We start from the raw sequence: 23899 nt of genomic DNA, 5'->3' as shown, positions 1-23899 counted from the left end.
TAATAAAAGTTTATTTTGTGAAATTTTTTCATTTTTCTGCATAGTTTACGGCGGCGGCATCGTTGATGTTCAATTTTTATGTTATTTGATAAGTAAATGAGCAATTATAATAATAATTAAAGAGCAATAAAGATATAAAAAAGTTCTCAAATATTGCACAAACCCTTTCAATAACTAATCAATTAGTTTATTCTGTTCCATTAAAAATTACAGAATATTTTCAAAATGTATAATATGAAATTGATTTTATTGTCCTTTACAAATTTAAATAATTATTAATGTCCAGTTTATTATGTTGTACAACTTTATTCATTAAAAGAAATTAAAGCCCTAAATTCAATTGCAGTAAATATAATTTTTTTGCAATATTTTAGAAATACTTCCGCAAATTGAATTTTATTTAACGTTTTTTTTTTGCGATTTCCTGTAAAAATAACGGAATATTTGGGATAATTAGAACTTATGACATTTTTCACATCACAAATTTGATTATGAAGTGACATAATAGCGGTTGGAATTTTAATCATTAAAGGCGCGGTTTATATTATTGTGTAAACGATAAAATCCATTTTTACTTTTGCGATTTTATTAATCCCTCCTTCAATTTTCATTCCTAAGAGATAGTTTAAGACGGTTTAAGATTAAATAAATTTAATCACTAAACTAATCATAATAAAAAATATGTTAAGAAATTTATCAAGTCAAGTGTGTTATCATCAGTTGCAAGGATTGAGAACAAGAAGTATAAAATTTTATACTTTTTGATTTAGAATTATAAATAAATAATAAAAAATATGAATAAATTAAAAAAAAAATGAATAGGATAATTTTTTCCTAATAAAAAGCGAGCTTGAGCTTGGTTACCGTATTTTCCACTCAATGTTAAGGTTGCGTTGGGGGGAGGGGGGAGAGTGAGGGGAGTGAGGCACTTTAAAGTGCGGCTGCGGGTCGAGGGGGGTAGTGAGTCGAGGGGCGCCGCGAGACGAGGTCGGTTATCGCGCGGCCCACGACAGAGTCGGACCAAAAAATGGCGCCGCCGCCGGCCCTGGACGGCAACGAGGACATCGTCATCTCAGGCATGTCCGGCCGCTTCCCCGAGTCCGGCAACGTCTACGAGTTCCGCGACAACCTTTACAACAAGGTCGACATGATCACGCAGGACGCGCGCCGCTGGGACATTGGCAAGTTTATCCCAACTCAAACCCCAAAATAATTGTGAAATTCAACCAGTTGCGACTTTTCTCGCTAAAAATTCCTCATAATTTTTCATAACGAAATGATTTTCCTACAGAGTGAATGTTTTCATGTTTATATTGCTCTATATAGCATTCATATCTGATTTTTTTTTTTTTTGTAATCTTTTGTTTAATGAGTTTTTAGCTGTTTGTAGCAAATATTAAATTAAAAAGTTAAAGATCATACAGTAGAGGCATTAATTTTTTTTAAAGAAAGGTAAAAAATCACAAATTAACCTTATATTTCATGCAAAAACGGACAAACAAGTTAATAATATTTTGGAAACTTGTCGCAGCTTGCCGGAAAGAAAAATTTAAATGATATCATATCCACAAGAAATGATTTTCCTACAGAGTGAATGTTTTCATATTTATATTGTTCTACAGCTCATATCTGATTTTGTTTCCGGATGATAAAAGTTAAAAAATAAATATAGTTTGATATTGCAAGTTTAGAAAAATATATTGAGGGCGATCCAAAAGCCTAACCTGGCCAAAGCTAACTTGACTTAGCCCCGGGCTAACTTGGTCCACCAGCAAAATTGAATGTTGGGTTAAATTAGCCCGGGCCAGGTTTATTTAGCCTGGGCCAAGTTAACCTTTTGGATCGCCCTCAATCATTTCTGTACGGATTGTGACTGTTTCTGAAGAATTAAAACAAGGTATTGCTCCTAAAAGAATTAAAACAATGAGTATATAAACAAATTATTTTTATAGCGGGGCCATCAAATTCTATAAAACCTTTTCCGTTTAAAGTTATCAGCTATTAACTACAATAATTACAGAATAACAATTTGAATTCTTGTGGAGGAAAGTCGAATAAATATTTTCCCTCACTTGGTTTTTGAAGGAAATGTGGAAGAAAAATAAAGTGAATTTCCAGACCACAACGAGATTCCGCGGCGCATCGGCAAAATCCGCGACCTGGAGAAGTTTGACGCGTCCTTCTTCGCGGTTCACTACAAACAGGCGCAGACCATGGACCCGATGTGCCGCATCCTGCTCGAGCTCGCCTACGAGGCCATCGTTGACGCCGGTCCGTTTTTTCCAATCCCCGATTTTCAATTTTTTAATTTTAATTATATTAATAGGCGTGAACCCGGCGAGTCTGCGCGGCTCCAAGTGCGGCGTGTTCGTAGGCGCGTGTTTCAGCGAGACGGAGAAGATTTGGTTCTACGAGAAGATCCAAATCCACGGCTTCGGCATCACCGGCTGCAGCAGGGCCATGCTCGCCAACCGCATCTCCTACTGGCTCGGCATCCACGGTCAGAAAAATATATTTTTCAATTCATTTTCATGTTGTTTTATATTCTTTAGATCTTTTCTTCAATTTTTATATTTTGATTTCAATTTCCATAATTTATCAACCTTATTAAGAGACAAGTTATTTATAAGGAATTGATTTTAAGTCAAATTATGTGTTTAATTACTTTTATTTTTAAATTTCATTCGTCCACAGTTTATATAAAATTTTTCATCAATATATTTCCAATTTATGTTTCAAATAATTCTAGTCACATCTTAATTCTATGAAAAAACCTCATTGTATAATTTAACAAAATTTTACTAATAAGTAATTTTTGTTATTTATGTCCCTATGGAAATTCAAAAAGTTAAATAAAAAAATGAATTTGGCAATTAAAATTCAAGAGTTATAACGATAGTTTGAATTTGAAATTAATTTATTTAAAGTTAGAGTTTTGTTCTTCTGCTTCATATTGATAAACAATCACAAAATATTGGATATATAAATCGAAGCGTTTTTTAATTTTTTCTAACAATCAAAATGTAGCTTAGTATTTCCCTATAACAAAAAAAATCAACGTCTCTTATTTTGCAAAAAACCTCTCTTGTGTCAGATACATTTTGTGCGAATGTTCCATTTCCATCTAAGTGAAAAATTAACAATTTTCAAATTATTTTATGGAAAAAACACTCGTATTTGTGAAATTCGTGTCAAAGCAAGTTGGTTTTGCGACTAAAGAGGGTTGTTTTGTGCAGGCCCGAGTTACTCAGTGGACACGGCGTGCTCGTCGAGTCTGTACGCGATGGACCACGCGGTGCGGTCGATCCGCAGCGGCGAGTGCGACGCGGCGCTGGTCGGCGGCTCCAACCTCACCCTCCACCCCTTCATCTCGCTCCAGTTCGCGCGCCTCGGCGTCCTCTCACCCGAGGGCAAGTGCAAGTCCTTCGACGCATCAGGTATAAAATTAATTAATTTATCAAACCGTCTTATAAAAGTTTTTGATATAGAAAATATTATAATTTTATATTTTTAAATGTTTCGGAACATCAAGTTGCCAAGTGTCTTTATTGATTGTAGTAATTTTACACCCCCACCCCCACCCTCAAATTAACGTCCCATTTTAAAGGAGGAATTAAAATTGTTGACGTGGGTAATACCTAAACCAGAAAACCACACCCATTTTTCAATGTTTTTCCCCGAAAACTTGGATTTTTGATTGTTAGTTGTAAAAATTGTGTGCAGATTACGTGACCGTCACTTTCTCTTGTGCCGGCAACAGCTTTCGGGAACGCCCCATTTTCAGGAAATGTTTCGATTGTTGGTTTTGAAAGCAACATTCTTGGCGAATTTAGGGGTTGAAAGTGGTGTTAATGGCGGTTTTGCGCAGCGAACGGGTACGTGCGGAGCGAGACGGTGGCGATGGTGTTCCTGCAGAAGGCCAAGGACTCACGGCGCATCTACGCGACGGTGGTGCACACCAAGACCAACTGCGACGGCTTCAAGGAGCAGGGCATCACGTACCCCTCGGGCGCCCTCCAGGGCGTCCTCCTCGCCGACTTCTACAAAGAGTGCCGCGTCCCCCCAGAGCAACTCGCCTACCTCGAGGCCCACGGCACCGGCACAAAGGTCACACTTAAAATTTCTCATTTTCGCAGACATTTCTTTTGGTCAATTAAATTTTCTAATAATTAGAATTAAACGCAATTAGAACGGATTTTGTGCAGGTGGGCGACCCTGAGGAGCTCAACACGATCGACAGGGTGTTGTGCGCCAACCGGAAGGAGCCCCTCCTCGTCGGCTCCGTCAAGTCCAACATCGGACACTCGGAACCCGCCTCCGCCCTCTCCTCAATCATCAAGGTATGCAACAAAAATTCTAACAAACCTATTCACTTGTTGCCCAAATTTTAATCACGCTTATTTAACTAAAATCACAGACAAGAAATTAAAAGAGATCCATTTTGAACCAAAACACTTCAAAGTCCAAATGTTGGTCCAAATTTGCATTGTTGTTTTTGATAACATACTTGGGAGACTTCAACGAGTGACAATTAAGTTTTGCCCTCACATTTCGCAGCCAAGTTTGGCCCCAACATTAAAAAAAATCACGTTTTCCCCGTTAAATGCTATCAAGTTTTGAATTAAAAGACGACTTAAATTATTTCACCATCATTCAGTTTGTTTGACTTCAAGTGCTGTAAAAATTGCATAAAATTAAATGCTTCTTAATTTAAATGTGTAAAGATTTCTTTATTTATATTTGGATGTAACAATTTATACCTATCCAAGGAAAATTCTAATTGGTTTTTAATTTCAAATCACTGATGAAATTTAGAAATAAATTGATAATTTTTGCTCTTTCTAAAATTGTGCAAATTGGAGTGATTGCTGATGTATAAATTTGTCAGGTGGTGATTGGATTTGAGAATGGCAAAATTCCGCCAAACCTGCACTTCAAGAACCCTCGTCCGGGCATCCCCGCGCTGGCCGAGGGCCGCATCAAGGTGGTGTCGGAGGTGACGCCGTGGACGGGGGGTTATGTGGGCATCAACTCGTTTGGGTTCGGTGGCGCCAACGCGCACTGCCTCCTCCGCTCGCATCAAAAGGAAAAACCCAAGACAGACCCTGCCGAGCTGGACGGCCTCCCCAGGATCGTCCTCGCCTCTGGACGCACCCTCGACGCCGTGGAGACCATCCTCGCTGAGGTCCGTACCTTATTTCACTTGAAAATGGTCTCTCAATTATTTAAGACAACAAAACTATTAAGTGAAGGACAATATATCGCTAATTTTTCAATTTCACATTCTTGCTTTACGGCCTTAAAATTCACCCTAAAGAGTTCAAACTGAAATCATGTCTTATCCCTCCAAAATGCTATTTTACCACTTTTAAGATATCAACATTGAAAAAAAAAATCGCGTATTTCTAATGGAAGCACCCATTTTTCTACTAATTTAGCCTTTTCCTCCGACCTACTGACAGGTGCTTTAGAGGCTGGTTTAAAAAAAAATTAAATGTTGCTTATTCTGATGAGATTACAAAAAAAACTTCAGTGATGTGCTATAAACCGACTTTGGACTAAGTTTGAAGGTTTCCTGCCTAATTTTCAATCGGCAGCCATCTTGGGACGTTCGAACTGGTCACTTTGACCTCAATTTTGAACCGTTTTGTGCTTTGTTGGATGTCGTTTGAATCATCTTTTCGCGCTCAATTCAAATCTGACACAAAACTTTGAATGTTCGTAAATTTTATTTTCAATAAAAAGAATAGTTTCGTGGTTTCAGTTTGAGAAGCGGGCTGTGGACAGCGAGTACGTGGCGCTGGAAAACTGCGTGCACGAGGACAAGATCGCCGGCCACCTGTACAGAGGGTTCGCGGTGCTGCCGGGGGCGGTTCCTGCGGCGGGGGCGGCTCCTCAGAAGGCCAAGCTGCGGGACGCGCAGCACTTTCCGGGGGCGAAGCGGCCCGTGTGGTTCGTGTTCGCCGGCATGGGCAGTCAGTGGGTGGGCATGGGGCGTGACCTGCTCAGGGTCGACGCCTTTGCCAGGGCCATCGACCGCTGCGACGCCGTCCTGCGGCCCAAGGGCGTCGACATCAGGCGTATCATCACCGACGACGACCCCAAAACCTTTGACAACATCCTCAACTCGTTCGTCGGCATCGCCGCTGTACAGGTAACTTTTGTTTACATAATTTGAGAAATTGAACCAACATGACTGAATTATTAGTTGCAAAAGGCCGATCTTACCAGATTAACAATAATTGTTGTATCTGAAATCAGTTGAACTGTAAAATTTTTTTTATTTATCACATGCATTGACAGGCGATACAAAAGAAATTTAAATGTTGATACCTAAAAGGCTAAGGTAAGCGGTAAGCTTTTTGGTCATTTTGTCTGCCCTTGCAATATATTTTATTAAAATTATTTTTTAGTGGAAATCATTTATTTTGATAAAATCTCAAAAGTTTCTCATCGAGCAATCTTTTAATTATTCACACAGTCGACATGAAGTGGAAAACGTCAATTTTTTTCCCCAAAAATGTAACATACACGCTGAAAAGTTGCATTTTATGAGGCCATAGACGCAACCCTTTTCGCAAGCAAGTTCAGCAGGTTGCATAACTTGTGAAATAAATATTTGTTCTTAATTTTGCCTCCTTACCAAAAGGTTGTAAATGCATTTCAAAATAGAATTACTTTGCCAAGTAAAAATCGTCAGCTTTCTTCAGTAACTGGTCAAATGATGAAATATGCTGAACTCGCCTAAAGTAATTTTTTTTAAGTACACACGCTTTTTGTTTTAATCAAAGCTCCTAAATTTAGGCAACCCGTGAAACTTCAATGGAAAGTAAAAAATGTTTGAAAATGTTGCCAGCATCTTTTGAATTTCTTGCTAATTTCTTTTCATATATTTTAGAAAATAAATATTGAGGGCGATCCAAAAGCCTAACCTGGCCCAGGCTAACTTGACTTAACCCTGGGCTAACTAAGCCCACCAGCAAAATTGAATGGCGGGTTAAATTAGCCCAGGACAGGTTAATTTAGCCTGGGTCAAGTTAGCCTTTTGGATCGCCCTCATTGATTTTTGATAATTTTGTGTTAGGAATTAAATATTATTACCATGAACAATGAATTTATTTCCAATGAATTTTAAGAGTCAAGAAGTTCAAGATCACTAATTATTTTGGCATCCCTTTTATTGAATAATGAAGGAAACCTAATAATTTCGTTGTTTTTACTTCCAATAGGAAATTTAGACTTCAATCCTCCCCCAAGGTATAAAATTTGTTTTTTTTTTGGGTAATTTATTTGAGCAATTTATGCACATTAGACAAAAAAATCTTAATTGCAAACACATATTTATTTAAATTACAAATCTAAGCCTAATATTAAAGATTTAGTTGAATCTTCAATATTCAATGCTCACGATTAATAATTAGTTTGCTAAATTTTTTTAATGTTTATTTTTTTTCGGTCGAAGGTGGGTTTGGTGGACGTTCTGCGCGAGGCCGGCGTGGAGCCGGACGGAATCATCGGCCACTCTGTGGGCGAGTTGGGGTGCGCGTACGCCGACGGTTGCATGAGCGGCGAGCAGATGGTTTTGGCCGCCTACTGCCGCGGCCTCGCCTCCCTTGAGACGCCCCTCATCAGAGGATCCATGGCCGCAGTCGGTAAATTTAGATTCGATTTTCCCAAAACACGATCTTTTATTGCACAGGAAAGAAAACTCCATCACCAAATTTGACAAATTTCGTACCAAATTTTAGACAAATAACTGCAAAACAACAAAAAGTACAAATGCCATCACTTTTTTTTAGTTATTCTCATATGAAATTATGCTTATAAGAAAGTCCTTGTTTATTTATCTTTTTTCGGTTTGAAAATTTGCATTTTATTGTTAATTTTTTTATTATTACCTAACGGCAGATAATTTTCTGTTGCCAAAACATTTCTTACCAAACACACTCCATTAATGAACTAAATCTCATTAATTTTTAATTTTAAAAACTACAAGTGAGCAAAAATATGTGGTTATATTCAAATTTTCGCTTTCGTCATTTTTTTTTTTTTTTTTTTTTTTTTTGATAAATTTGTATATCCTTTCTGTGGTATAAAGAATAGAATTTAGGAGTAAATATTTCCATTAAAATGGAACCTGTTACAGGATTTTAAGATCCTTTTCCTTTGGAATGAGTGGAAAATGATTCTATGCTGTTTGGTTTGAAATTAAAACCAATTCGATTGAAAATTTACCTGTAAAATTGGCGCGCAGGTCTTTCGTACGAAATGCTGGCGCCGCTGTGTCCGGGCAACGTGGACGTGGCGTGTCTGAACGGGACGGACTCTTGCACGATTTCTGGCCCGGCCGACTCGGTGGCCGCCTTTGTGGCCGAGCTCAAGGCCAAGGAGGTCTTCGCGCGCGAGGTCGCGTGCGCGAACATCGCCTACCACTCGCGCTACATCGCCGACGCCGGACCCACCCTGCTCAAGTACCTCACCCAGGTGCGCTCTCATTACTTTTTGGATCTAAACGGTTCGAGCTGGGTTCGAGTTTTGACTTTAAATTTTGATCAAATTCCACGTTTTTTACTTCTTAAACATGTTACTCTTGATTTCATGGAAAATTGTCGCGTTTTGATAATTTTTTACTTGTAAGATGCAAGAACTCATACTTCACCCCTTTATGCAACAATTAAGTGTTTTTGTGGTTTTTTGGAAAACATAAATTTAAGTAAATGTTGCATAGGTTGTCAAATATTTGATAGTTTTCTTCTTTTTGGCCACTTTTCAAATATTTTAGCATTTTTAAAATGAAAAGTAATAAATATAAATGGTTTTTCAGCCACGATAAAAAGATTAAAAAGAACCAGTCGTTATCAAAGGTTTTGTGGATATTCAATTGTCTTTTGAAAAAAAAAGATGATTTTTATCATCGTTTTGAACCAAATTTTTTCGCATGCCAAGTTTAGGTTACGTGCCAAAGAAGCGCCTTAACGTCTTCATTCATTTTGGGAAACAGGTGGTGCCGGAGCGTAAGGCGCGTTCGGCCAAGTGGGTGAGCAGCTCGGTGCCCCAGGCCAGGTGGGACAGGGAGGAGGCAAAGTTCTCGTCGCCCGAATACCACACCAACAACCTGCTGTGCCCCGTCCTCTTCGCGCAGGCCCTCACACACCTCCCCAAGTCAGTCCCCAAAATCTCATTCACTTTTCTCCTCTTTTTCAATTTCCACATCAATCATAGAAAAACTGTTATATATTGAAATTGTTTTCGAATTTTTCTAATTTTTTATCTTTTCATTGTACTATTTTTTATAGAAACAGCTAGAACTATTTTATTTTGAAAGCAAAAAATATCACTTTCATTGGATTTCGTTCCATTTAAACAGAAATAATAATATTGAGGGCGATCCAAAAGGCTAACTTGGCCCAGGCTAAATTAACCTGGCCTGGGCTAATTTAACCCGCCATTCAATTTTGCTGGTGGGCTATGTTAGCCCGAGGCCAAGTCAAGTTAGCCTGGGCCAGGTTAGGCTTTTGGATCGCCCTCAATAATTTTATAAACAAATATTCAGAATATTATTTTGGTTTCGTCTTGAAATTGAACAAGCGTGTTTGTGTTTAGGGACGCAATTACGATCGAAATCGCGCCGCACGGCCTCCTGCAGGCAATCCTGCGTCGCTCGCTCGGCCCTGAATGCACAAACATTGCCCTCACTCAGCGTGGCGCCCCCAACGCCCTAGAAGTCCTCTTCAACGCCTTTGGCAGGTACGGAAATCCCTGCTCTCTTTAATTCATCCAAAATTATTTAGTTTCATTTTATCATGAAATTCATGAATTTTTTTACTTCAAATTCTCCAATTTTATAGTGAAAATGAATTAAACTCAATGAGGGCGATCCAAAAGGCTAACTTGGCCCGGTCTAAATTAACCTGGCCCGGGCTTATTTAACCCGCCATGCAATTTTGCTGGGGGGCTAAGTCAAGTTAGCCTGGGCTAGGCTTTTGGATCGCCCTCAATGTGTTGAACAAAAAAAATATATCCAGCAATATTATTATCAAAGACATAAGCAGAATAAATTGTGCAATTTTCACATAAATGCATAACTCTTTTTTGCTTGCAAATAACAAAACTCATGGAGACCAAGGTCTGCGCATCAGAAAAGTTGTATTGTTGACGAGCGTTCTGATCGGGTACAAGTACCCAATCCAAGCTCCACCAACAATCAAGACTTTTTCATTGTTGTGATGCGCGGACCTTGATGGAGACTCGTAATTGAATTATCAAAATTGATCAACTTAAATTATTTATGGCAAAAGTTCCTTGTTACTTTTTATTTGATTTTTGTGATTTTCGTACAGGAGAGATAAAAATTTATTTCAAATTTGTGTTTGAAGGATGTTTGTGGCGGGAATACAGCCCAAGGTGAACAAGTTGATGCCGCCGGTGGAGTTCCCCGTCAGCAGGGGCACCCCTATGATCTCGCCGCTCGTCCGGTGGCAGCACTCGGACGACTGGCACGTCGCCATTTACAAAAACGAGGTGAAAAATTCACTCATATTTTGTTCAAATTAACATATAATTCCATCCAAACGCTCTCAGATCTAATTTTTCAATGATTTTTAATGCTTTCCTAATTTGACTAACAAATTACAAATTCATTTCGAATTGAAATTTTCACAGGTTGCACGTAAAATGAGTTTTTTTTTCTTCTCAAATTGACTTTTCTGCATTTGAAAATTGTGTCTGAGCAAGTTAATTAGAAATCTTGCGAGATGCGACCCTCGTTGTTGCAGCTTGAAGTAAAATTTTGGCTTTTCAGAGCAAACTGGAGACTGGAGAGCGGACGGTGGCGGTGGACCTGCAGGAGGAGGACAACATCTTCCTCACCGGCCACTGCATCGACGGCAGAATTCTCTTCCCCGCCACTGGATACTTGGTGTGTATAGTTTTTACAAATTATACTTCAGTTTTTTTTTTTTTTAAATTTCAAATTATGTTCCAATTTCACAAAATTTGTAAAAGTCCTTGTTAAAGACTGTTTTGTTTAATCAAAACTTTGTGAAGAAGTAAATAAGAGAACGCCAAGGGCAAAGAAACAAACTGACCATTTTATAAATGCAATCTATGGTGGCACACACACGCGCGTCCAGCAGGTTGCATAACTCGCAAATTTTCAGGCATCCTTTTAATTTACATAGTCAAATAAAGTTTTTACAACAGTGAGAGCCAAGTTTTGCGATTATTTTAAATTGTTAAGATTTGACAATGCCAATACGGAGTTTTTAAGCCTCATGCAAATTGTAACTCATTCAAATAAAAAAAAATCCCCAAAATTTAAACCTCCAATTGATTAGAGTAATTTCACAAATGGCATTTTTTGAGTTATTATTAATTGTTTTGCTTTCATTTACTGCTTGTTGAAATTTTTGATTGAAACTTCTTTTGCAGTTCCTGGCGTGGGAAACTTTCGCTTTGATGAGCAACAAAATGATCACGGACGTGCCCATCGTGTTTGAGAACGTCAAGTTCCTGCGCGCCACCAACGTGCCCAAAGACGGTAAGATTTATTTTCACCTTGTTTTGTTCCAAACTGAAGTAGGGGGAAATTGAATGAAGGGGCGGTGACATTCACGATCATGGTGACCAAGGGCACCGGACACTTCGAGGTGGTCGAGAGCGGCAGCACGGTCGTCACGGGGCGCTTGTCGCAGCCCGAGAACGTGGCCAAGGAGCAGCTCGACCTGCCCCCGGCCACGCCCACCAACGACCAGCCCCCTCTCCTACAGGAGGACGTCTACAAGGAGCTGCGCCTGCGCGGTTACAACTACGCCGGCATCTTTAAGGGCATCAAGTGCGCCCACAGCTCTGGCAAGTCACAATTTCAACACCCTTTTCAACCTACAAACGCAAACTTTGGTTGCTTAGTCAAAAGTCATTTGAATATTAAAAATTTGAAATTTTCCATTATCACATTATTTACAGACATTCCATGAATCAAAAGCTTTTTGCCGTATGGAACCCGAAAAAATTTAATGCCACTACTACGCGTTTTTTTTTTTTTTTAAGCAAACTTTTGAAGTAACTTTTTTGTCTCTTTGGATTAAAAGAAACTTTCACGTTTTCACGCATTAAGTGTGCAAAATTATATTTCATTCAAGTTTTTTTTCAAACGTTTTACTCCAAAATGTTTTTCAAGAGCTAAAGCTAAAAAAACCCAATGAAAAATAACCTTTCTTCTAACAGTTAAAAATTTGCGCCAAAATGGTCTAATTTAAGCAATCTTTGTGAGGTTTTTGAAGCTAATTAAATTTCCTCTCAATTGGCGTTGTTCTCATGTTTGTACAAGGAATAGAAAACTTTCTTTTCTGGATTGAAATGAAAAATCACGTTGGATTTGCACAATTTTTTTAATAATCAAGTTTTAACTCCAGCCTTATCAATTTGGCGCCTCAAAGTCTAAAACTATGCAGTATAAATTAAATGGGCCCAAATTTATTTTTGTGATAATAAAATGTGTTTTAAAAGATTCCACTACAATCGAAATTGAGTTATAATTATGTGGATTTTCAAATTATTTATTGATTTTTGTGCAGGCGAATCAGGGACGCTGTTTTGGGAGGACAACTGGGTGGCGTTCATGGACGCGCTGCTTCAGGTGGAGATTCTGCAGCTGGACTCGCGCTCCCTTTACGTGCCCACCGCCCTCCAAAAGCTCACCATCGACCCCAAGAAACACCTTGACCTGCTCAAGGACCAGCAGCTGCTTGACGACCAAACCAAAGGTGATTTACCCTTTATTATTTAATTATACCAAAAAAAGCAGTGATAGCTTCTATATTCTTGAATATCGACATTATTTTTTTTTTCAAATTTCAATTTAACTTTCAATTTTAAATAATTATTTAAATATGTATAAAGTATTATTATTAATACTAATTTAACTTCAAAAAAAATTAATCCGCAGTACATTTAAAGAAAAGTTAAAGGAATTTGTACTTTAAGAAAAGTCCGTCTTTATCTTTAGGCCGCGTTGGATAAATTTTGTATGGAGATTTGTGAGAAATGTTTGAATAAAATTGATCTCTTATTTAGCTGAGCTTGGTTTCGCGGCGTTCCGGAAGCACGAGGTGCTGCAGGCGGGGGGCGTGGAGATCCGGGGGGTGCAGGCGAGCGTGATCGCGCGGCGCAAGCCCAAGGCGGACCCCCTGCTCGAGACGTACCAACTGGTGCCGTACCGGCCCGCGGACGTGCTCTCCGACTCGGCCGCCCTCAGGGTGTGCGCCCACGTGGCCCTCGAGAACTCGATGGCCTGCGCCAAGCTCAAGGTGGTTGAGTGGGTGCCCCCGATCGAGACCAACGCCAACTGCCTCCTCACCCTCAAGCTCCCCACCATCTTCGCCGACCTCCCCATGATCAGCGTGAGTTAGTTTTCTAGTCTATTCAACAAAATTTCTTTGTCGTTGTCTTTTTGAGACCTTGATGATTAAATATGATATAAAAATCCAAAAAATCAATGCATGAATACAATTAACTGTGGTTATTTTTTAATTGTCTGAAACCACTGTAAAGAATGTGATGTCTAAATTTTCTGCTTACTTGAGCCTTATACTAAAATCGCCAAATTCCGTTGAAATTCAAAATAAACATTTAATTGTCCTGGGATTTGATGATTTTGGCTTGAATACTTGAAACTTAAAAAATCAGGAATTATTATTAAAAAAAGAAATGAGGCACTTTCACTTTTAGAACATAGTTTGTTGACAATCGGACATAATTTTGCAGGCGGAGATCACGCTGTTCGGAGCGGGGGCGGTTTTGACCGAGACTCTGACCGATGGCAACATGTTGTCGGGGGTGACGCTGGACGAGCGGCGGGGCATCCCCAGGGACTCGGCCGCCAACCTGATGACGTGCGGCGAGGGCTCCACCATGTTGTTGCTGCCCGAGGTGTTCGCCGACGCCGTCGCCGCCACCCTGCCCAGGGGATTCATCATTCTCCAGGTCTGCACGCCCCTTTTTATTCATCTTCAATGAGTTCCATTTGAATCCGCATTAAAAAGCTCACTCAATTTTCTCCCTTTTTATTTAATTCCTAATAACCTTCAAGTACAAAATCTTTATAGTAAAATTGAAGTAAACTGAAGAAAAATTTTTAAGATGAAATTTTAAATGTGGCAACATTATTTTGTGATAAAGCTGAAAAAGGACGAGTGGAAAGACGCGGAGGCAAAGCTGCAGAATTTGGGTTGTCTGGTCATTTCTGTCGTGCCATTCAACGACGAAGACAACGAGGATGAGGAGGAGGGAGTTTTCGTTCTTGCCAGGAAGGTGAGCAAAGAAATCAATTATTTACAAAAAAAAGTCTGAAGATTTTGACCAAGTTCAAGATTCTATTTTAGAAGCTTCATATTTTTGAAATAAAAAGAACATGAAATTTGAATTTCAAATTTTCTCCGATGAACGAGTTTTACGGAAATAAAATTGTTGTGCAGATGGAGAGTTCGGCCGCGCAGCCTGATGAAGTAAAGGGGAAGGACTGGGTCATCCACATCCCCGAGAGCCAAATCAACTTTGGCGAAAACGTAATATAATTTTTGGAAACGATTTTTTGAGCAAAAAAAAAAATAATGATTTGCAGTTGGGTGGCGCCAAGTTCGAGTGGGTGGGCGAGTTGCAGGAGGCGCTTGCGTCTGATCCTCCCCCACACCGCGTCTACCTAGTCTCGCAGCACGCGCCACTCTCAGGAATCATGGGCTTGGTCAACTGCCTTGCCAGGGAGACCCAGGGCGACATCGTCAGGTATTAAGTGAAAAGCTCCGAATTTTTTGCAATTTAAACCATCACATAGAAGTTTTTAGAAAAAGGACACTTTTTTGGAAAGAGGCTATCCGAAATTTGAATAAAATTCAGCACATTATGTTGTTTAGAAAATGTTTGGAAAAAATATATGTTGCCTTTTTACAGCCGAGCAAAAAGTTTTTAATAGCTATTTTTGTAAATCGAAAATATCTTAGGCTGTGATGAAGATGTCTCATAAATATGTTGATATAGGCCAAGTTGCGCAAATTTTTAGGGGGTTTGACCCCCACAGTGACCTTTTTAAACTTGAACTTTTAAGCCCAACTTTGCTCCTTTTAGGGATTCATTAAAATAACATTCGAAAAAATTTATCAACCTGACTTATTCAAAACCATGTATTGCGCATGGTGGCCAGGTCACAAAAGGTTATTGACCTTGGTGACCTGTGTCATTTTCAAGAAAAAAAATGCAGTGTAAAACATAAATGTAAAGATGAACATTCTCTTTATCTGAAACATTTTGTTTCCGATCCAGGGAAGTTAAGAGGTCAATGACCCATTAGAGATGTGTTCAAAGGTTGTTTTCTTGCGCAGGTGCGTGTTCGTGCTGGACGAGGCGGCGCCCGAGTTCAGCGTGGAGGCGCCGTTCTACGCGGAGCAGCTGCGCAAGGACCTGCTGGTGAACGTGGCGGTGACGGGCGAGGGGTGGTCGAGCTTCCGCCACCTGCCGCTCGAGTGCGAGACTGCGCTGGTGTCGCATGCCTACGTCAACGTGATGACGCGCGGCGACCTGTCCAGCTTCAAGTGGCTGCAGGGCCCACTGTCCGACCTGCGCCAGGACTTTGGCGCCAAAAACCTCTACCACGTTTACTTCTCGGCCCTCAACTTCCGCGACGTCATGACCGCTACCGGCAAACTCGCCGTCGAGGTCATCGCCCCCGACCGACGCTCCCAGGACTGCGTCCAGGGCCTCGAGTTCTCTGGCCGCGACGCCGACGGCAACAGGGTCATGGGCCTGGTCAGTATCCAATTTTCCATCGGTTTGGTAAATTTAACCGGAAAAACTTAAATTTTTAGCAAATATTAATTACACTCTCGGTTTGGGTAAATTTACCTGAAAAATCATTTTTATCAGATTTTAAGAAAGAAATAACATTATTTTTTTAAGACTCATTTCTTGGCGAACTATCGATTTCTTTCTAAAAAAAAAAATTTAAGGAACTTTATGGAAAATAAAATAAAATCTGCTAGAAAACAAAGATCTATAGTCCTTGGAGCAAATGATGGCAAGTTATGGTGGTGTTGCAGGTGAGCAGCGGGGCGTTGGCGAACGTGGTGCTGGCGGACCCGCTGCTGGTGTGGGATGTGCCCTCGGAGTGGACGCTGGAGGAGGCGGCGACCGTGCCCGCCGTCTACTGCACCGTGTACTACGCGCTGGTGGTGCGCGGACGCATGCGCGCCGGCGAGTCGCTGTTGGTGCACGCGGGCAGCGGCGGCGTTGGCCAGGCCGCCATCCACGTCGCCCTCCACATGGGCTGCGACGTCTTCGTCACCGTCGGCACCAAAGACAAGCTTGACTTCATCCGCGCCACCTTCCCTCAGGTGCGTTCCATTTTTTAAGGGCTGCACGACTCCTGAAACAGTCGAAGTCCACGTTTCTTTCATTCTTTTTTTTATCTATTGAGTGGGAAAATGTTAAAAAAGGGGTTCTTTGAGGGACGCCATCTTGGATTTTTCTTACAGATTTTGTTATTTATAAATTTTAATTCTTGTAACGAATTTTACATTCAAAAATCTTTAAATGGATTACTTCATTGAATGTCTCGTTCAAATAATATTAATGTAAAAGTATTCACATTGCAACGTTTTGTCATTTTTAAGAGCCAAAACGTGTCTGCTATCTTTGAATTTTTCAAAATTAATTTTCTTCATAATTTTTTATTAAAAGTATTACAATCCATTTATCTGTGAAGATTTTAAGATAGATTTAATAAAGTTGAATTTGAATTAAACAACACCACGTTTTTGCTTAATAATTTTCTGTCCAAAGGTTAATATGACAATATATAGAAATTTTTACTCTTGTCTTGAAAATATTTAAGAAATGTGAAATAAAAGTAGAGGAAAATTAAAACCAAATACGCAAAATTTACCTACATGCCTTATTTCTCTTGCAAAATTGATTATTTTGGTTGTGACGTTTTTCAGATTCCCGAGGCAAACATCGGCAACTCGCGCGACACTTCATTCGAGCAGATGGTGATGGAGCGAACCGACGGCAAGGGTGTCGACCTCGTGCTCAACTCGCTCGCCGGCGACAAACTTCTCGCCTCCGTCCGATGCCTCGCCATGCACGGCCGCTTCCTTGAAATCGGAAAGGTACAAATTTAATTTCTTTTGAAAATATTTTACTGAATTTTTGAAGCTGCGGATTCTACTTATTATCAATCACAACAGAACTTCAATATTTATTTTGCTGTTTTAAGCAAATTGTAATTTCTGGTTTTTTCATAAATATTTTGATATTTTGATTGGCGCAGGTGGACATGGCGGCCGACTCGGCGATCGGGATGCACTGCCTGCTGAAGGACATCAGTATCCACGGCGTGTTGCTTGACTCGATCATCGAAGGCACCCTGTACGAGAAGAAGCGCCTGCGCGAGATGTTTGCGCACGGCATGCGCAGTGGCGCCATCAAGCCGCTCGTCCGCCAGGTCTTCGGCCCTGACCAGGTTCTTTATCTTCACCTGCACTTTGCCCAAAACCTCTTATGTTTGAACAGAATTGCAAATAAAATTAGCAAGCTAGTGTGATCCTTTAAGAACTATTTAAGGACCACACCAGTACATTTTTTTTAGCAATTTTAAAAGTGACATGTCCACAATTTCTTTTGTGACAAAAATTCAATTGAAATGGTGACGCAAATTTCAGCCTTTTTTGATTGAAAGCGAATTGTTTCTTTCAGGTGGAGAAGGCGTTCAGGTTTATGGCGGCGGGGAAGCACATCGGTAAGGTGCTGCTGCGCATCCGCGCCGAGGAGGTGGGGGCTCAGGGGGCGGGGCTCCGGCCCAAGACGCACCTGGTCGAGGCGATCCCGCGCTTCTTCTGCGAGCCCTCCAAGTCGTACGTGCTGGTCGGCGGCCTCGGCGGCTTTGGCCTCGAGCTGGCCGACTGGCTGGTGCTTCGAGGCGCCACCAAACTGGTCCTCGCCTCGCGCACCGGCCTCCGCACCGGATACCAGGCTTCCAGGATCGCCCGATGGAACTCCTACGGTGTCCAGGTCTCGCTCCCATTTCTTTTCTTTCTGATCTTTAATGTCACCGGACATTAAAACCACAAGCATGTAGATTTTGCATAGGTTGCTTCAACTCTCCTCTTATTAAGATCGGCAATTCAAAGATGCTTAGAGATTTATTAAGATTAATGATTTGTATCTAAAAAATTTTGATGAATCGCAATTGGGCAAATTCTAGAATCTTTTAGATTTTAGCAGTGTCTAAATAAGTTTTCCTGCTACAGAAAACCTAAATGAGATCGTTTTATTATTTAAAATCGTCGCTTTTTTGTTTCAATCTTCAATTTAGACGATTCTCTCCTGGCGCTGCAAATAATACTGCACCGCCGTGCACTTCTGTCGCACCGGTTGCCTAACTTCCAATGAAACTCAAATTTTATTATGAACGTGAAATGTCTTTTATGGATCATATTTTCTTGTTTATAAGAAACATTTTTTTTTTTAGTTCTAGAGCCACACTTTTTAGCAATCGTTTCTGTGAACTATTAATTATTATTAGAGTCAAGGGTCGATTGAGAAAAGTGGTTTCTCAATTTTGACAAAATAACACTTATGATTCAATTTTTAGAGCTATCTAATCAAAGCTGCTCTTAATTTGAACAAAAAATATTTTTCAAATTAAATGCCCTCTAAATTCTAAAAATATTTCAATTAATTTCTAAATTCTGCGTAGGTGGTGATTTCGCGGGCGGACGTGAGCTGTGAGCAGGGTTGCGTGGCGCTGGTGCAGCAGGCGGCCAAGATGGGCCCGGTTGCGGCCGTTTTCAACCTGGCCGTGGTGCTGTGCGACGCGTTGTTCGCCAACCAGGTAAAATACCTGCAGTGATTACCTTGAAAAAAAAATGATTGCAATCGATTTGGTAATACTGTACGTATTTTACTAGAGCGAGGAGAGCGTGGCCGTGGCGTTGGTACCCAAGGCTTGCACGACGCGTCTGCTGGACAAGGTCACGCGGCGGCTGTGCCCCAAGCTGCAGCACTTTGTCGTCTTCTCGAGCGTGAGCTGCGGCCGCGGAAACCCCGGCCAAACCAACTACGGCCTCGCCAACTCGGTCATGGAGCGTGTGTGCGAACAGCGCAGGCGCCAGGGCCTCCCCGCCCTTGCCGTCCAGTGGGGTGCAGTCGCAGATGTCGGACTCATCGCAGACAACGTCAGTATTTTTCAAATCATTTTTGACACATACTTTGGACTACCCCCTCGAACGCTACATTTCTAAACGTGGCGAAATTTCAAAATATGTAGCTAAATTTCAAAACATGTTGGCCACTTCATAATATGTATGTAATGACCTGTACCCTTTGTGACCCTCAATCGCGTGTTTTCATTTTAAATAACAAACAATTCAATCAATTTTTCCAAATCCTCTGTTTTACTCATCACAATCGGCAATCTGTGGCACTGTCTTCAATTTTTGAACTGCAGTTTGCTAATTGCAGATGGTGGCGGGCGAGGGGAGTGAGCCTGTGATCGGCGGCACGATCCCGCAGAGGATCACGAGCTGCCTGGCCGTGCTGGACACGTTCCTGTGCCTGCCCCAGGACGACTCGCAGCCGGCCGTCGTCTCCTCCATGGTGGTCGCCGAAAAGTCCAAAAAGTCAAACGCCTCCGGCTCCGTCGTGGACACCGTCGGAAACATTCTCGGTAAGAAAACTTTTCGCAGCAAACGAACTTTGGATAATATCTAATAGAGGAAATTTATTATTCGATGCTTGTCACCTCTCTCTGCAATTTTCGATTCTATAAATGAATGGTGAAAGTAATTGGAGACTTGTCCTTTAAGAAGAAGTTTTGTCCGTGTTTTTTTAGGGCTGAAGGACCTGAAGACGGTGTCGCTGCACTCGACGCTGGCCGAACTGGGCATGGACTCAATGATGGCCGTGGAGATCAAGCAGACGCTGGAGCGCGAGTTCGAGATGTTCCTCTCGGCGCAGGACATCCGCGGACTGACCTTTGCCAAGTTGACTGAGTTGGCGCAGAGCATGCAGGAGGAATTCAGAAACCGCAACAAGGACCTCACGGCCGAGGTTAGCAAATTGTTTCATTTAAATTTTTTAATGATTAGTTTTCAACGAGTAAAAAATATGTTAATTTTTTAGATTTTAATGAAAGAAAAAGTTGAAGTTTTTCACTTTTTATTAGGCCGTTTATCGCACACAGTGACCAGGCCATGTGACCTCCATCAGAGGCAGATTTATTGCAAGAATTGATTTTGAATTTGGTTGGCAGGACAACCTGTGGATGGTGGGGGGGTTGCAGCACCTGCTGAGTGTGGTGGGGGAGCCGGAGAAGGCGCGGCAGGCGGCCATCGTGCTGAGCACTGACCCTGAGGTCACCGACCGGCGCACCCTGTTCATGGTACCGGGGGTTGAAGGCCTCGCGTGGGTCATGGAGCCGCTGGCCAAGCAGCTGCACCGTCCCGTCGTCTGCCTCCAACTGCCCCTTGACGCCCCCAGCCACGCCGTCCCCGATCTCGCAAATATCCTCCTCCAGGTAAAACAACTCAACCATTATCTTTTTTGTTTTCCTCCTGAAATCATCCAATTCAGCAAATTTCGCAAGAAACACCAAACGTTTTTATTACCAAAGATTTATTATCCATTTGTCTTTACGATTCCGTCCTCTAGAGAAATCAAATTCTCTTCTAAGCAAAACTATTAATCGAATTTAAAGTTGACGGCAAATTCTTTCAAAAGATATAATCATTCAAAATTTAAATCTTAAACAGTGCTTAAAATTTATAAAAATTAATTTTAGGCTAGTTAAGAATGCATTTTAATGTGTCAAAACTTTAAATTTTTTTCATTCATGTATTTCATAACTCCTTTTTATTTAATTTTTTGTGTATTGAATTGATGTAAGATGTTGTGTATTTCATGTATCTGAATGGAGAATAAATAAATAAATAAATTTTTGTAGCGCCTCCTAAAATCGTGCGTCGCGCCTCCTATAAGCGTGCGTCGCGCCTCTTACGATGGTGAAAAGCGCCCTCCGGAGTTTGCTTTGCCCCTCACTGGATTTACGGCCCGTCGCGCGTCCTATAAACATACGTCGCGCCTGCTATAAGGGTGCGCACGGCCCTCTGGAGGTCGTCTTGCCCCATTCTGAACCCATCCCAAGGGCCCCTTTTCTTCCTAGCAGTCCCCATTAAGATTGTAGGAAAAGATTTGCGTCGCATATACATGTTGTCAAGGTATCGATGGAATAATCGGTTTTCTTAACAATTATACCGCCACCAGTATTGAACGCGCGACGTGAAACCAGTATTGTATTCGCGACGTAAAACCACTATTGAACGCGCGACGTGATACTTTTACATGAGAGCATAAGTGCTGCCAACTTATGAAAAAACACGTCGCACGTACTTTAACATTACCCCTTTTTTCTCCAATATCAAAATAAATCAACTTCGCAATAAATTAACTTCCAACTTTCATATCATTGAAATTAAAAATTTTTGGCCAGTGCAAGTTTTATTGTTGAAATTTTGTTTCTAAAATAAAGTTTTTTTATGCTAATTCGTAAAATTTTTAATGAAAGAGAAAGCAACTGACCTATAAATGATTGCAAATTTATTTGTTTTGCAGCGATTGACGGAGGTGCAGCCGCAGGGGCCGTACCACCTGCTGGGCTACTCGTACGGCACAATCCCTCTGATGGAGGCGGTGCTGCGGCTGCAGGAGCAGGGTTACGAGGTCAAGGTCGTGCTGGTGGACGGGTCGTTGGCCTCGTTGCAGGCCGTGGCGCGCACCGGCGTCTCGGGCGCAAGCGACGCTGAGTGGCAGGCAAATTTCCTCGAGAAACTCATGCTCATCGTCGGCGTCACCGACGCAGCAAAGGTAATTTTACTCGGAATCGATTTAGTTTTTATCTAGATTATTTATTTCATTCTCCTCTAGAATCAACTATGTCTGGCATCATGCCATTTAATTTACAATTTTTATTCTGGTTTTTGGTTCTCCAAATTATCAATCAAACATTTACCGAAACAAAATATTACATGAATCATCCGCTCTAATTTATAAGACACCTTTTTACGACCAGGGCCTAATTTATTTGTAAGAGAACTTTTCCCTTGAAAACATTTTTGACGTAAATTGCAAACGCACATTACATTAAATTTTTTAGATTTTTCTGGCCGAGTGCGTAGAAAAAAAGAATAAGAACTTGATTTTAAAATAAAACAGCATTATTATTGGTTTAAAAATAAATTTAGTGAAATTTAAAAGTCAGGGAGATTTTGACCTAGGAATTATATTTCTAACGGGGATAACACTTTAAAATTTGTAATGCCAATGAAGTGTTCGTGTTTGACTTTTGCTTCAAATCGCGAGATCGATTCAATTTTTAAGGTCATTTGACCTCCGCGACCTCTGTCCGTTGAAAATGATTTTCTTAAAGCCTTTTGTCTATCATGATGAATGATGATTTTATTGAGCGGAAAATCCTTTTGTTAGGTCCGAGGTCACTACTGAATTGAAGTACTTGTGTGAAAAACCTGAAAGATTGTGCGGGGGTTGTTTTTGCAGGTGGCGAGCGAGTTGGTGGGGTTGGCCGACTGGGAGGCGCGACTGGCGGCGACGGCGGCGCACTTCCCCGACGAGACGCAGCGCGAGTTCCACGCGCTGTGCGTCGACGCCGTGCAGAAGCGGTGCACCCAGTTGCTGGAGTACGCGTGGCCCGAGGGGCGCAAGGTCACGTGCCCCGTCACCCTGATCAGGACGACGCAGGGCTTCGCGGCCGCCGAGCCCGACTACGGCCTCTCCCAAGCAAGTTCCCCCCACCCCTTCTTCCCCTCACTCGTTCACTCACTCACGCCTTCTTTTTTGCCCTTCAGCTGTGCGACTCGAGTGTGACCGTGCACCAGGTCGAGGGCAGCCACATCGGGATTGTGCACAACCAAAGGACTGCCGAAATCATCAACAACGAAGCATTTAAATGAGACTTTTGTGTACATTTTGTGTAAAAACGACCACGATTATTTTTTAAGCAGCAGCTATTGTAGGATTTAGACCAAAATATAAAACAAAAGGTGTATTGATTAAGGCACACTACCTGATAGACTTTTTATTTTTAAGTCACCTCGAGTTTGCAACCAACCAATTTAATGCAATGTTATATTTCTTAATACTTAACAGTATTTTATAATTTTAAAAAAGAATTGTATTATTTGGTACATGTCATATGCTCATTGAAAAGGTGAAAGAAGAAAAATTTGAAAAAAAATAATTAAATACCCAACCAACTCCAGGCTTCTCACAGCTCTTGCTTAGAGCAGTGACAGCTCTAAGCTCAGAGCTGCCGCAGCTCCAAGAGAAAGTTATGAGAAATTGTTAGAGCAGTGACTGCTCTATCGCAACGTTATGGACAAATTTGTAGAGCTATCACAGCTCATGAAATTTCCCATAACGTTAAATTAGAGCTGTAGCAGTTCTTAACTTCGTTGGGTGAACATAAAATTTCAACCCTAAATTTTTCATTGTTTATATGTCAAGTAAAAAAAAAAAATATTCACCAGAATACTGGTGAATATTTTTTTTTGAAATTTTATGTTGTCAAACAACAGAGTTTCTAGACTTGGAGAAGAAGTGCGACGCCGGCCAAGGTCCACTTGGAAGACCTTTCCCTGGAGCGCAGGTTGAAGGTCCACACGTAGGTCGGTCCCCTTGCCCTGGTTTTATACATAGGGCACTGGTACACACCGCGAAGGTCCTGCTTGTCCTGTGTGATTGCCTGTGTACATGATTAATGATTATTGCAATTTTGTTTGAATAATTAATTAATTTTCTGGTAAAATTCTAATATAATGTAGAATTATGACTTTGA

General features: G+C 41.1%; 2 protein-coding genes across 10 annotated transcripts in view; one reads left to right on the top strand and one right to left on the bottom strand.

Annotated features, from left to right (window-relative positions):
* The first annotated feature begins 963 nt into the window (after positions 1 to 963).
* Positions 964 to 23127, top strand: LOC132196128 (fatty acid synthase-like). The gene is made up of 35 exons (XM_059618565.1): positions 964 to 1181; positions 2119 to 2271; positions 2327 to 2500; positions 3237 to 3437; positions 3869 to 4107; positions 4206 to 4340; positions 4889 to 5185; positions 5765 to 6154; positions 7463 to 7652; positions 8255 to 8484; positions 9002 to 9162; positions 9604 to 9747; positions 10377 to 10521; positions 10802 to 10918; positions 11431 to 11539; positions 11599 to 11850; positions 12576 to 12764; positions 13075 to 13400; positions 13765 to 13983; positions 14179 to 14310; positions 14475 to 14564; positions 14621 to 14781; positions 15375 to 15798; positions 16089 to 16382; positions 16989 to 17159; positions 17321 to 17512; positions 17746 to 18060; positions 18749 to 18883; positions 18960 to 19226; positions 19513 to 19717; positions 19883 to 20100; positions 20303 to 20566; positions 21661 to 21912; positions 22603 to 22842; positions 22911 to 23127. Exons 1-35 carry the CDS (start codon positions 1028 to 1030, stop codon positions 23013 to 23015), a joined length of 7290 nt encoding a protein of 2429 aa, XP_059474548.1. The 5' UTR covers positions 964 to 1027; the 3' UTR covers positions 23016 to 23127.
* The window catches only part of LOC132196126 (dynein beta chain, ciliary-like), a 55894-nt gene continuing 55109 nt past the window's right edge, over positions 23115 to 23899 (bottom strand). For all 9 annotated transcript variants that reach the window (XM_059618556.1, XM_059618555.1, XM_059618558.1 and 6 more), the window contains one exon: positions 23115 to 23806. In XM_059618556.1, coding sequence (XP_059474539.1) covers positions 23645 to 23806 — 162 coding nt within the window. In that variant the 3' untranslated portion in view covers positions 23115 to 23644. The remainder of the gene's footprint in view (positions 23807 to 23899) is intronic.

Source organism: Neocloeon triangulifer, unplaced genomic scaffold (genome assembly GCF_031216515.1).
Source record: "Neocloeon triangulifer isolate White Clay Creek 2 clone unplaced genomic scaffold, ASM3121651v1 ptg000011l, whole genome shotgun sequence".
NCBI lineage: Eukaryota > Metazoa > Arthropoda > Insecta > Ephemeroptera > Baetidae > Neocloeon > Neocloeon triangulifer.
This window is presented reverse-complemented; position numbering and strand designations above follow the sequence as displayed.